Source organism: Delphinapterus leucas, chromosome 10 (assembly GCF_059928025.1).
Source record: "Delphinapterus leucas isolate spDelLeu-1000000601 "Yukka" chromosome 10, BTC_Dleu_Yukka2, whole genome shotgun sequence".
In the NCBI taxonomy this organism is placed as follows: domain Eukaryota; kingdom Metazoa; phylum Chordata; class Mammalia; order Artiodactyla; family Monodontidae; genus Delphinapterus; species Delphinapterus leucas.
The window spans coordinates 52,943,635-52,958,849 of record NC_143138.1 but is presented as its reverse complement, the minus strand read 5'-3'; the positions used below and the strand labels follow the sequence as shown (position 1 = coordinate 52,958,849).

Genomic DNA, 15,215 nt, shown 5'->3' with positions numbered 1-15,215 from the left:
GCACTTAATATGAAATATGGAATCAAGTAATAACCATTTAATAAATGTTGACTATTATTCTCCTTTTCATTGATGAATTTTAATAGGGTTGAAAAATTACTTTACTCCTATAAAGTCATGAAAAGCCTGAAGGGGTCTCTTATTTCTAACCATGTCACATTTTAGGTGATGCTTCCACAGTATGGTGGTACTCATGAATCCAGGACGGGGGCTCAAAAAGGTCTCAAGACCTTGTACAGCATGAAGCAGTAACTAAAAACACAAACAGAACTGGGTTCATGTAGCTCTTATTACTTAAAAGCTTTGTGTCTTTTGACAATTTATCCAAGCCATCTGTACCTCAGCTTTCCCATCTGTAAAATGAGAAAAAATATAGTAGCTACATCACAGGACTACTGGGAAGAATAAGTGAGATGTCCTATATGAGGTTCTTACTTACATAAGGTCTGTTACACAGTAAGCACTAAAGGTCTGCTATTAGCCCTCTTGAATATCAAAGGTCTACCCTTGTGATGCTGTTATGCCCAATGACCAAGGCAAGTCCCAAACCATATATAAATCAGAATATCTTCTATTTGATCAGTTAATCATCTCCTAATCCAAAATGCTAAAACAGTTTGACATTATTATTAATAATCAGATCTTTGCAGTTATAAATAAGATAGTCTCAGCAGCTACTCTTCTCATATATTTCTATTTTAATTCTTTCTCAAAACTCCAAAGCTCATTCAAATTTTGTGTATTAGCTTATTCTGTTCAAGTTCAAAACCCCATAGAAAGACTTCCCTGGTGGTGCAGTGGTTAAGAATCCGCCTGCCAATGCAGGGGACATGGGTTCGAGCCCTGGTCTGGGAAGATCCCACATGCCACGGAGCAACTAAGCCCGTGCACCACAACTACTGAGCCTGCATTCTAGAGCCCGCAAACCACAACTACTGAGCCCGTGTGCCACAACTACTGAAGGCTGAGCGCCTAGAGCCTGTGCTCTGCAACAAGAGAAGCCACGACAATGAGAAGAAGCCTGCACACCGCAACGAAGAGTAGCCCCCGCTTGCCGCAACTAGAGAAAGCCTGTGCGCAGCAACAAAGACCCAACGCAGCCAAAAAAAAAAAAACCAATAGAAAATAAAATCACACAACATACCTTTCATTTCCTGGAATAAGAATTTTATACAAATAAAATTAATACCAACAAATGTTTTATATTAGAAATTATGCTATTAATATCAGATAGGAAGTGAAATTAATTTTACTTAACTAACTTTATTTCACAATCTAGAGAGCACCACAATATTTTTATAATGAAATTCATTTATGTATCACCTGATTCTTCAGCTGGTTAAGTGTCTGTCTTAAACTATCTGTTGTTGTCTGGTTACTTTTGAAAAACTCAGCTACTGCTGTATTCAAAATTATTTTATAATCGTCTTTGTTTATATCTTGTAGGCAGGCAAGATGTTGCAGACAGACATCATAATTTCCAGCCTAAAACAAAAACACACAAACAAAATTACATACCAACTTTAAGAACTATACATTCATTTCCAAATATATTTCATTGATCTTTATTTAAAAATTCTTACAAAGACAGATATAATTCCTCTAAATATACTAATTAAAGTCACTAGTTGAAGTAAGAGTCATGCCAATTAAGAAACTGTGATATGTCAATTATATCTCAATAAAACTGAAAAAAAAATTGTGGATATTTATTTCCAAAGAATGAAACTCTAACAGTGATACATGTGCATTATATCTACAAGACACACACACATATATGGATATGTAATATACCTATATATAATATATATTATAATCAGATATAATATATATTAGTACATATTGCTAGCAAGGTATAATAGCCAAGGCTAGCCAAGAAAGGTAATATGATTAATTACTCCAAATTTTAATTTCTAGTATACTTGGAATACCCAAGTATCAAGTTCTTCCACTTACATGTATGTAACTTGATAATCAAATAATGTTTTCTTAAAAAAAAAAAAAAAAAAAAAAAAAAATGTTTTCTTTCATATCGTTTAATGTCAGAAAAGTTAAAGTTTTGACAATAAACTTTTGGGGTTCCACTTTAAAGTACAGTCAAGGAAGAGAACTGAAGAGAGTAGTAAAATGAAAAGACTGACTCACATATTACAAATCTAAATTTAAGAGACTTAAAAACAACATTGACAGTTAAAATATGTTTATGGAAACACAAAAATTTGGGAATGGCTCAAATTACTCTCATTCCTTTCACCATATTTAAACTCTAAAATTAAAAAAAAAATTTTAAACCTAAACCTACTCTATAAACTTAAACTCTTCAATTAGTACAGAACAAAAATTATAAATTAAAAAATTCACTGTGAAAATATTCATGCTTGACAGTTACTAAAGATGGAACAGATTAAGAGAAACCACTTCTTACTGTGAAAGCCTGGAAAGCACTGGTGGACAACTCCTTCTCTTGATCAGTAATCCCAGAGGACTGACCTGTCCCTTCATGTTTCTCTGCTCCCTGATCTGCAAACACACAAGTTTTATAGTTCTTTAGAAATAACAGTAATGCAGTGAATGTATCCCTAGTTTTCTTCTTAATTGTCTTCTTCCTAATGAAGTTGCCAAAGTTAGACCCTCTCAACCACAATGGCTATTAGTGTCATAAGTGAGGAAGAAGCCATTCCTTCGAAAACTTAAGAAATGTTTCCTTTTGCTGTGGAAATCCTTATGTAAGGATTACAGTTCTGTCTGTCAGGTCATTCATGCTGAGAATATTGTGTTCTCTTAAAAAATTAGATCTGTCCCCCAGCCATATACCAAAAATCCCACATATTCAAGAAAATATGCCAGGCCCTGCAGACACAAGGAGATTATAAATACATATACAATGCCTTCAAAAAGTTTATAATCCAGTTGGAACACAGCAACATTTAACAATGAGAAAACTACATTGATAAGAACTCACAGGTAATTTCCAGGCAAAGAAATCCAAAAGCCAAGATTAATACATTTAAAAAGCCTCCTTGGGACTTCCCTGGTGGTCCAGTGGTTAAGAAACCACCTTCCAATGCAGGGGACGTGGGTTCAATCCCTGGTTGGGGAACTAAGATGTCACATGCCGCGGGGCAACTAAGCCTGCACCCCACAACTAGAGAGCCCATACGCTGCAACTACTGAACCCACGCGCTCTGGAGCCCGTGTGCCACAACTAGAGAAGCCTGCGTGCCACAACTAGAGAGAAGCCCATGTGCCCAACGAAGAGCCCGTGCACCACAATGAAAAGATCCTGTGTGCTACAACTAAGACCTGGCACAGCCAAAAAAAAATTTTTTTTAAAAAGCTTCCTTAACAGAACTGTCCATGTACATTCTAATAGTCACAATTTCTACCCAATTTACTCTTTTAAAAATTAGATTTTTTTAATTTAAAAAATAAACATAAAAATCTCAGCTGAACCAAGTCTTAAACTACTCAAGGACAACACCTGTTGGGTCTGAGCGTAAACTGGTTAAGACCTCCTGGTAAGGAATTGCCAATATCTGTCTATGTACATAGCCTTGGCCAAACAATCCCACTTCTAGGTATTCACTCTACAAATACACAAAGATGCTCACTGCAGCACTATTTATAAAAGTGAATGTCTAGAAATAACACAACTAGAGATATCCTTAAATATCCCTCAGTTAAGAAATTGCTAACTATATATTCCAATTAAAAAAAATTGCTAACTGAAGCATGGTATAGGAATACAATGGCACACTAAACAACTGTTAAAGAAGTTGAGTCTACATGTGTTGACATGGAAAAATATCTTCAACATCTTAAAGGAACAGATTGCAAACAGTTTTTTTAAAAAAATTAATTAATTTTTGGCTGCACTGGGTCTTCATTGCTGCAGGCAGGCTTTCTCTAGTTGTGGGAAGCGGGGGCTACTCTTCATTGCGGTGCGTGGGCTTCTCATTGCAGTGGCTTCTCTTGTTGTGGGGCATGGGCTCTAGGAGTGTGGGCTCAGTAGTTGTAGCTAGTGGGCTCAGTAGCTGTGGTGCACGGGCTTAGTTGCTCTGCGGCATGTGGGATCTTCCCGGACCAGGGATCGAACCCGTGTCCCCTGCATTGGCAGGTGGATTCCTTCCTTCCTTATTTATTTATTTTTGGCTGAGTTGGGTCTTTGTTGCTGCGCATGGGCTTTCTCTAGTTGTGGCGAGTGCAGGCTACTCTTCGTCGAGGTGTGCGGGCTTCTCATTGCAGTAGCTTCTCTTGCTGTGGAGCACAGGCTCTAGGCATGAGGGCTTCAGTAGTTGGGGCTCATGGAGTCTAGAGCGCAGCTCAGTAGTTGTGGCGCACGGGCTTAGTTGCTCCGCGGCATGTGGGATCTTCCTAGACCAGGGCTCGAAGCCGTGTCCCCTGCATTGGCAGGTGGACTCTTAACCACTGCGCCACCAGGGAAGCCCGCCAGATGGATTCTTACACTGCGCCACCGGGGAAGTCCTGCAAACAGTATTATACAACTGAACTTCATGTTTTGTAAAGATATATACATAGATATGTACTTCTGAATATGTACAGAATAAACTTTGGAAGGATATACATCAAACTCAGTGATTACCTTCAGGGAGTGGGATGGAAGAGTGAGAGATTTTACTTCCCTTCCTATTCCTCTCAATTGTGAAACTGAGCAGGACCCTGTCTGTGGGGCCCTCTTGGATACAAAAACCCTTCCAAACACCCCTCCCACCCCGTTTTCTTCTTTGTAGAAAAAAGCTTCAGGCTCCTAGACCTTTCCTGAGTACCAAAGGGCAGATTCAAACAGTAATTAGAGAAGGGAGGGAATGCAGAAACAAAGGTGGAGCAGTCACGAAACCATAGTGCAGAGTACTGGTTCCTCCTCAAGGAATATATATAACACATCTCTTGAGTTCTTCTGCAGGAACTAAGGCCCCCACACAGGTGGAGGATAGTAACTTCAGTCTGAGCACAAGATTCCTGGACACCACCCTGTTACCTCACTACCAACCAATCAGAAGAAAGCCACACACCCTGCAGCCCTCACCCCAAATTTTGCCTATTAAAAACTTTTTTCCAAAAACCATCAGGGAGTTTGGGTTTTTTAAATACAAGCCACCCAATCTCCTTGTTTGGCCCTGCAGTAAACCTTTCCCTGCTCCAAACTCTGACATTTCGGTTTGTTTGGCCTCACTGTGCTTCAGGCACATAAACTTGCATTTGACAACACTTGTTTAAATTTTTATAATTTACATGGGTTACTTTTTTTTTTAAGTTTTATTTTTAAATGCCTGCCTAAAACTAATACAAGGTTTTAGAATTCAGATAAGGGGTTACCTCCAGGAGTCTAGTGACTGCAAGATGCATGGGGTGGAGAGTGGGGGGTGCTTCTGGGTGTGTGAGAATTCATTAAACTGTATGTACACTTATGATGTGAGCACTTTTTGATAACTGCCTAGAAACCTGTTTTCCAGGATCATTTCAACGAATGAGTCCTCAGTAGAGCTGACTTTGGGAAGCCCTGGCCTGGCACATATAAGCAGTAAGCAAAGACCCCCAATTTCCCTCTGTCAAGATGACATCATGGTACAATGAAAACATACGTCTTGGAATCAGTCGTATCTTCAGTCTGGTCTCCCCTTGACCATCTAACTCTCTTAACTAGATATTAGCTTCCTTCCCCCTTTCCTTTTGACAGAACAACTAAGGATTCCTTCCCCCTTTCCTTTTGACAGAACAACTAAGGATTCCGTTGTGTTTGTTTGTTTTTTTTATAAAATACTTATTTCTGCACTTTAAACATACAAATAAACCATGAAATTAGATTTAGTGTGAACAGCTCCGTAGATCACTGCAAAACCCCTATTATTACAATACTCTTGAGAATCACCGCTTACACTTAGAAACAAAATATAACCTGTGCTTAAGTGAACTTATCTAAGACTTAGATCTGCCCTACAAAAAAAGGTATTCTGGTACTTGGGGTTTTTTGGGGCGTTTTTGTTTTTTTAGAGGTAAATTTTATTCACAGTGTTTTTTAAAAAATATTTATTTTATTTTATTTATTTATTTTTATTTTTGCCTGCGTTGGGTCTCAGTTGCAGCATGCGAGATATTTATTGTGGTATGTGGGATCTTTCACTGCAGCACGTGAGCTCCTCTCTAGTTGTGGTGTGCGGGTTTTCTTTTCTCTAGTTGTGGTGCACGGCCTCTAGGGTGCATGAGCTCTGTAGTTGTGGTGCGCGGGCTCCAGAGCACGAGTGCTCTGTAGTTTGAGGCACACGGGCTCTCTAGTTGAGGTGTGCAGGCTCAGTAGTTATGGCACATGGGCTTAGTTGCCCCACGGCATGTGGGATCTTAGTTCCCCGACCAGGGATCAAACCTGCGTCCCTTGCATTGCAGGATGGATTCTTTACCACTGGACCACCAGCAAAGTCCCTGGCATTGGGGTTTATTAGAAGTGTTACCTCTGATAATTAAAGTTAGATAAATTAGTATTGCATTTCCACTTTTGCATACAAATAAATAAGAATTGATTCATAACAGGGAGGAGAAAAACTAATAGTTTTAACAGTTTAAACCAGTGAGAGAGCTCACTGGTTTAAGAGGACCCTGTCAAACAGCTTTTTCTTTAGAAAGCCAGTAACAGTGAGTTACTGTTAACTGTTTACACAACGCACCTGCTTTGCAAAACTTTCAGGTGCACAATAACAGTAAGGACCATTTTCTTTAAAATGTGTAAAAATGGGGACACAGGATTTTAGGACCCCAGAAAGCCAGGTATGAGTTTAGATTGAGACAGAACCTCAACTCTAGGTATATTCACCGTAAAATTTTAACAATGAACGTAAATACTTTGAAATTTTTTAGGAAACCTAAAGTGTTTAAAAACTTTCTCTCCCCTCATAAAGAAGTACACTAAATTTAAACCAAATGCCCAAAATTCTTAGTTTGCCATCAAGTTATCTCCATAGCTTCTTCTAAAATATAGCCTCTCTAAATTAGATGACATTCTTTAATGGGACTTCTTGGCCCAACTGTCATTTATAAATTGTGATTATAAATACAAGGCAGAGGGAAACACCCAACAATTCACCAAGGCACTGAAGAGTTTAAGCTTCTACTTCCCACCAGAAGCAGATTGGCTTATGTGGCCACTGCTATCATTATGCTCTAGGAACTGTAAAAGTCTCCTAAAATCTTCCAAATAAGGAAAGAAGCCAACTTTAATAAGCTAGACTCTAAGGATGACAAGAGTCTCTGAAATAGACATTTTAGAGAACTGAGCTCAGTAAACAGCCTTTTACATGTTAACCAGCTATTATTTTACCTACATTCTTTTACTTCAAGATAAAACTAGGGGGAAAAAAACCCACTCCAGTAGGATTACTATTCCTATTTTCCTTATCTTTCTGCACTTTTCAAGTTTTCTGCAAGGAACAGGTATTATTTTGACAATCAGTCTTTAAAACATTCATTTTCTTCATAACTACTGACTTCTTACCAGAAAGAGGCTGCACGTAATTCCACAACGTGTCTTTATTTGTCCGAAAATAGTCTCTATTGCCAATTGAAAGAGTATATGACCGTTCATCCATAAGCTTGACCTTCCTTCTACTCTGGCCTAATGAACAGGGCTGACCATCTAGGCGAACAGAGCTCTTCGGCGCACAGACTTTGATGCTTTTTAAGCCAACGGGCTTCATTTCTAACCAATTAGGTTTAAACTAAGTAGAAAAGAAACACTGCTTTTCCAAAACTGAAAAAAGTCAGTTAACGGAAAGCCCAGACACATTCCAACACAGAATGTTAACAATTCAAATCTGATTGGAGGGGCTTCCCTGGTGGCGCAGTGGTTGAGAGTCCGCCTGCCGATATAGGGGACACGGGTCCGTGCCCCGATCCGGGAAGATCCCACATGCCATGGAGCTGCTAGGCCCGTGAGCCATGGCCGCTGAGCCTGCGCGTCCGGAGCCTGTGCTCCGCAACGGAAGAGGCCACGACAGTGAGAGGCCCACGTACAGCAAAAAAAAAAAAAAAAATCTCATTGGAGGGGCTTCCCTGGTGGCACAGTGGTTAAGAATCCGCCTACCAATGTGGGGGACATGGTTTTGAGCCCTGGTCCGGGAAGATCTCACATGCCGGGGAGCAGCTAGGCCCGTGCGTCACAACTACTGAGCATGCGCTCTAGAGCCCGTGAGCCACGACTACTGAGCCCGTGAGTCACGACTACTGAGCCCGTGAGCCACGACTACTGAGCCCGGGAGCCACGACTACTGAGCCCGGGAGCCACGACTACTGAGCCTGTGAGCCACAACTACTGAAGCCCACACGCCTACAGCCCGTGCTCCACAACAAGAGAAGCCACCGCAATGAGAAGCCCACACCCCACAATGAAGAGTAGCCCCCTCTCGCTGCAACTAGAGAAAGCAACGCACAGCAAGGAAGACCCAACACAGCCAAAAATAAATAAATAAAACAAATAAATTTATTTAAAAAAAATCTGATCGGAGGATCTTCCACACAAGATACACTTTTCAAAATACAGCTCCAATGATGTTCAAGAAAAGAAAAATTTCCCCAAAGTAAAAGAAATGCAGGCCTAAGGAAATCTACTGCTACTCTCGCAAAACAGTGTTGATGCCTTTGTGAAGGTAAAGTTTAAATGAGGATGCCATTTCAAAGAAAAAGAATTCAGGTTTACTAAAGCCACCATCCAGCTAATGTTCACACACCTCACGTTTGGTTTTCTATCACATGACCAAGTACACCTGCCTTAGCAAAGCCCTACATACAATGGCTGATTTCTCCACAGCTCAGAGGACTAACATGTGACCAGCAATGCTATAGACTTGAGCACCCTGTCCAGCAGTGCAGAAACAAAGAACAGAATACCAAGCTTCAAGAATATCAGCACACTTTGGGAAAGACAGGCAAAGCAGAATGCTACCAGTGCTGATGACTGTTTTTATTTTCATAAATAGTAGTTTAAAAAAATAGTAGTTTTTATGCATGGAGAAGAGATTTACTCCAGTTTTCAAATATTAACAGTTATTAATTTACAAGTTCAGAATGACTAGATTTTCCTCAAACTTTTACATTTAACGTCGACTTCTTACTCTATTTGGAGTTTTCATTTTAAAGGGCCGTGATGAATGTTTGATTTCATTTACACCTTCAAACAAAATTATAACCACCTTAAGTAATTTAATATATTCCATTTTAACTACAACCTTAAAACTTTTTTTTTTTTTTGCGGTACGCCGGCCGCTCACTGCTGTGGCCTCTCCCGTTGCGGAGCACAGGCTCCGGACGCGCAGGCTCCGGACGTGCAGGCTCAGCGGCCATGGCTCATGGGCCCAGCTGCTCCGCGGCATGTGGGATCTTCCTGGACCGGGGCACGAACCTGTGTCCCCTGCATCGGCAGGCAGACTCTCAACCACTGCGCCACCAGGGAAGCCCCCTTAAAACATTTTAAGTACAACCTTTGACTTAAAAAGACAAAATTTCTGAGAATTCAAATAACTTATAAATCTAAAAAATTAAGCTTACTGAAAACAGTGACTCTTTGATGTCCATGCAATAACATAGTAAGGCCTCAACTTATATTCACAAATATAAATCAGTTATTCATTTTAAATTGGAATCATAAGACTCTAAATTCTTAAACGCTAAAAACACCTAAAATACCCAATGTAGAGACTTCTCTGGTGGCGCAGTGGTTAAGAATCTGCCTGCCAATGCAGGGAACATGGGTTTGAGCCCTGGTCCAGGAAGATCCCACATGCTACAGAGCAACTGGGCCTGCGCACCACAACTACTGAGGCTGCTCTCTAGTGCCCGTGAGCCACAACTACTGAGCCCGCATGCCACAACTACTGAGCCCACGTGCCTAGAGCCCGTGCTCTGCAACAAGAGAAGCCACTGCAATGAGAAGCCTGCATATTGCAGAGTAGTCCCTGCTCTCTGCAACTAGAGAAAGCCCGCATGCAGCAACAAAGACCCAATGCAGCCAAAACTAAATAAATAAATAAATTTATAAAAAAATAAAATACCCAACGTAGGTCACTTAGAGAAGATACTTTATGTACAGACTCCATTAACTATACTTCAATTTTAAAAATGTACAGATTCTTTACTGGACCTTGAAAAAAAGCAAATGGCAAGACAGTATTGCACAGTTTATTTCCTCATTTGCATGTGTGTGTGTGTGTGTGTGTGTGTGTGTGTGTGTGTGTATATATATATGTATATATACACACACATATATTTTTTAGTCGATGTAAGCTTGGGTAGGCATAGAAAAAGTCTGGAAGAACACACAAACTCAGTATTAGTTACCTGGACAGTGAGACTGGGTGGGTAGAAGTGATAGAGGACTTCATGTTTTTTACCTGATACAGTTAATAACGATAAAAAGGTTGGGGTGTTTTAAATAAAATAAAAATATCCTTAACTTAAAGTTTTCCCATTTTGTTTGTTCTTCCTACCATTTTTTTTTTTTTGCAGTACATGGGCCTCTCACTGTTGTGGCCTCTCCCGTTGTGGAGCACAGGCTCCGGACGCGCAGGCTCAGCGGCCATGGCTCACAGGCCCAGCCGCTCCGCGGCATGTGGGATCTTCCCAGACCGGGGCACGAACCCGTGTCCCCTGCATCGGCAGGCGGACTCTCAACCACTGCGCCACCAGGGAAGCCCCTTCCTACCATTTTTACAGTCATCCTGGCTCAAAATTTCAAAGCCATCTTCAAGTACTCTTCTCCCGATTTCATATTACTCATCTGGTCCTGTCTTTCCCATATTCATAATGTCATCAACCTTTTCCTATTAAGCCTACTACTGCCATCCTCATAGTCCAAATTCTCAGATAAATTCAAATCTAGGATTTTGCATCCTAACTCCAGCCACTTTCTCCTTTCAAATAACTATCAAAAGTAAAGTCAAATAAATCACCCTAAAATATTGCTGGTGTTTCACACCACTTTTATGTTACATAGGGACATGAACCTTAGGACTTTCAACTGCCCCTTCAATGTTTATCTTTGAATCATAAAGGGAGGATGGGATCAGGGTGGGTGGGAACCCCCTCCCTTTATGATTTGGTTGAAATACAAATCAGGGTGAGAGCTGCTGGCTGATCAATCACTAAGAAGCCACGTAACCTAGAAGCACAGGTAAATTAATTCTCCAGGAGGTGAGTCTTGACCAGCTGGAAACAGGAAATGGGAGAAAGCTGGACAAATAAATCATCCCTTCTTTCTCTCTCATATGGACTATTCTGAAGTGTAATTTCTCCTCGAAAACCTTACAGAAAAGTCCCATATGCAAATGACCTGCTACATCTCTTCACAGGTCACGATGGAACAGTAGCTAGGGCTGTAATGTAGTTCATCTTCCTTTGCCTTCCTTCCTTCTCTCCCTCACCTTCACTATCCTGGGCTTGCACCTTCCAAAAAGTGAACACCTTAATCGGGTTCTGCTTCCCAGAGGGTGTGGGCTAAAACATACACCTCACCTCAGCTGATCCTCACAAGCTGTAACCTGGGGAGGTAAATAAATTAGAAAGCTATTAGGAATAAATTAGAAGATTATTAGGACTCCCATTTTACAAATGAAGAAACTGAGGCTTAACTCAGAACCTTTCCCAAGGAGCAAGGACATTGTTCAAACGTCACCTCTAAGAGAGCCCTTCCTTCTCTAACCAATACACTCAAAGCAGGGTCCCTGCTCTCAGTTATCCTCTATCCTTTTACTCATTTTTTCTTTTCTTCACAATATTTATCACAGCTTGAAATCCGAATTATTTCTTACTTTGTTTACATGTTTATCTGCCTTTCTTACTACATTACAAGCTCCTCATGGACAGAGACTTCGCAGTGTCTGGCAGAGCAGGCTATTGGTGAATATTTAATGAATAAATTAATATCACAACATTAGCTGGTCTCAGCTAGTTTCTGAGCCTCCAGTCTTGTTTCATTTAAATCCATCCTTGGACTTCCCTGGTGGTCCAGTGGTTAAGACTCCACGTTTCCACTGCAGGGGGCACAGGTTTCATCCCTGATCGGGGAACTAAGATCTAAAGGCCGAGAGGTGAGGCCAAAAAAAAAAAAAAAAAAAATCCATTCTCTACCACAGTCAGTGTGATCAGGTCACTTACCTCCTTAAATCCTTTCATGGGCCTCTTTCTTACCTAATGAAGAACAAGCTCCATGAAAAGGGTCTTGGGCTCAGGAGCTCAGAGTTGAAGCAGCATATAAACTAGATTTTGAATGAGAAGCATGTTCACCAGATAGAGAAGAGAAAGAAGGGCATTACTGCTCAGAAACTCAAAAGAACATGATACTTTCTAAGAATCATTTCGGGTGTGAAGAGCTAGATGTGATGATATAGAAGTATCAGATGGAAAAAGATTGTGAAGAGCCTCATAAATGACATTAAGGAGTGAGGATCTGATGCACAAAAAATGGCACAGTCTTAGAAAGTTTATAGGCAAGGAATGGTATGATCTAAATAGTGTTTTAGAAATAAAGTGAAAATGCAGCAGTGAGAATGGACTGGATAGGAAGAGACAAAACCATTCAGAAGGATGCTCAATGTGAAACAGACCACATCAAGAGATAAAGGCCAGATGTATACGTATAGCTGATTCACTTTGCTGTACAGCAGAAACTAACACAACACTGTAAAGTAACTATACTCCAATTTTTTTTAAAAAAAGAGAGATAAAGGTCAGAACAACAGCACTTGAAATGGGGATGGAGAGGAGGAGTGGAGAGATTCATGGGGTCACACTATACACTCATCTACTTAATACAAATTCAACCTTATTTTCTAGGTAGGAAGTTTCCTACACTGTGGCCTATAAGCTTAAACCAATCAAAGAAAGGCCCCAAATCACTCTGGACCTTATTCTTCTACTACATATATTACATAGCTCTTCCCAAATGGGAGTGCCACTATAATAGGGCTGACTCTAACAGACTGAATAGCAGGTCTTCAAAAGCAGGGAGTGTGTCATATCCATTTCTTTAATATCCAAGGTACTGCCTGGCACTCAATTTTTATGAACGAATGAATGAATAGTAGAAGAATGCTTTATGACTGAGGTAGGACTTGAAAACAACATAGGTTTTAGGCCTAAAAAGGTCATTCCAGGCAAGTGCAATGGTATGGGTGAATAGAAATGGTAAACCTGGGGGAGAGACAGTGTCCTAAACTAAGATGGAATATGTTGGTCCTCTTGGTCCAGCCTTGCATAGGCCATGCTTATCCCCTGCCTGGAACTTTCTCCCACCCACCCCTCCTCATTCCGTATGGCTCACCCCTTCATTTTGTTGGGGTGTCTGCTCAAATATCACCTCACCAGAGGCTTTCCCTGACCAGCCTACCTAAAATTCTCTAGTGCCCTCTAAAGGTTTAGCCTCACTTTCTAAACCTTTTCTCTTGTTTTTCTTCTTAGTAGATTACTGAAGAGATGCTCTGACAATTTCATTCATCTGTACCTATATTAGGCTTGGCTCACTTTAATTTCAAATCAAGTTCGTCAGTTTTTGAGATCAGGACCTAATAAAAGAATTACAGCACACATTGAGATTTTCTTTTCCTTTTTTTTTTTTGCGGTACGCGGGCCTCTCACTGTTGTGGCCTCTCCCGATGAGGAGCACAGGCTCCGGAAGCGCAGGCTCAGCGGCCATGGCTCACGGGCCCAGCCGCTCCGCGGCATGTGGGATCTTCCCGGACCGGGGTACGAACCCGTGTCCCCTGCATCGGCAGGAGCACTCTCAACCACTGCGCCACCAGGGAAGCCCTCTTTTCCTTTTTTAAAAAAATTAATTTTACTGTAAAAAGTCTAACTGTTGACCACTTCTAAGTCCTGTCATTTAAGTTCCATCCAACAAAACCTGGATGGATGCCACAGAGAACATTATTTTCTTACAGGAAATATACGCCAGACCGTCCCAGAGTAGGCAGGAAAGAATTTTACATTCCTCAATGGAGAAGATTCTAGGAATGGAGCAGTAATCCATAAAGAAAATCGTCGAGATTAAACTTAAGGGGAAAAGAGGTTCTAAACGCAAGATATTATAGACAGCACAGCTCGAAGTGAGACACGATAATGTTATGTCTATTTCAATAAGTTGTTTTTACAAAGCTAATTACACAAGACGTCGCTGACCATAGGCAGGCTGATGCGGCCGAAACCACCCAGATGAGTCCTAGCCCGAGCCGGGGGCATCAAGGTAGCCGCATCTCCGGGGTTAACTTTCCTTGTTCTGCCTTCGTCAGTGGAAAGTCGAAAAGTCTGTGAAGCGGCCACCTAGATTTAAGCTTTTTAAATCTGAGATATTCCGGAGAGCCGGGCAAAGGTGGCCAGAAGCGGCTTCATACTGCTCTTGGTAAGAAACTATCGGACCTTGGGCCCAAAGACTCACAGTAGCGACGGCCAAGGGAGGGGATGGGGGAGAGAAATGCACGCCCCAATTAGAGTCGCCCCGGAGTCCCCATCCCTCGTCCCCACCCGGGACCCCGCCACCGCGGCATAGGGTCTGCCCGCCCCCGCGGGTCCCGCCGCCCCAGCGCGCGAGGCGCGCGCCTCACCTGCAGGCTTGTCTGCGGCCATCTTCCCGCCTCGGCTCGGGTCTTTCCCCGCAGGTGGCGTGGCCTCCACTCCAGCTGCCCGGCTTACCGCTATCCTGGACCTCGGAGGACGACCCTGCGCCCACTCCGGCTCCGGGCCCCTGGGTTCCGGCCTGGGGAGTGGGCAGACGGCGGGCTGAGGAAGTGACGAAGACTAGTTTGCGTCGTCTAGCAACAGCAGCAGCGTCTCCGCCCCGGGCGGTGCCACTACCTCCAGCCATGCACGGTTTCCGCCCCGCCGCGTCCCCTGACACACTACTTCCGGGGGCCTTGGCCGGCGTGGGAACTGCGGCTGGCCCCGCCCCACGCTGGCGTCCCCGGCGGCCCGCCCCCTGCGGCGTGAGCGCGCGCGCCCGGCCGGACGTGCGCTCACCCGCGCGTCTGCGCGTGTGTTGGGTGGGCCGGGTGGGAGCTGCGCGCCGCTGCTGTGTGCTTATCCTGGTTAGAATTCTCGAGTATCCGAGCTCTTGTCCCTCATTTTACATAAAACCACAGTAACTGCACCTGACATCTATATGGTAAGCATTGAGCCTTGCACTTGGCTTGTACACTTTTAATGATTTCTCTCAGCTCTGTGAG

The 15,215-nt window shown here is 42.3% G+C and overlaps 1 protein-coding gene across 4 annotated transcripts in view; it reads right to left on the bottom strand.

The window, feature by feature from the left end:
• Positions 1-14,857, bottom strand: part of CNOT10 (CCR4-NOT transcription complex subunit 10) — a 68,431-nt gene extending 53,574 nt beyond the window's left edge. For 2 of the 4 annotated variants that reach the window (XM_089918976.1, XM_022553753.3), the window contains exons 1-3: positions 14,598-14,857; positions 2,426-2,520; positions 1,324-1,485 (exon numbers count right to left, since the gene is read on the bottom strand). In XM_089918976.1, the coding sequence (XP_089775102.1) occupies positions 1,324-1,485; positions 2,426-2,520; positions 14,598-14,619 (279 nt within the window). In that variant the 5' untranslated portion in view covers positions 14,620-14,857. Of the gene's footprint in view, positions 1-1,323; positions 1,486-2,425; positions 2,521-7,504; positions 7,818-14,597 lie in introns of those variants that run through there. The other 2 variants (XM_022553752.3, XM_089918978.1) reach the window with 2 other exon arrangements.
• Between the last annotated feature and the right edge of the window lie 358 nt (positions 14,858-15,215).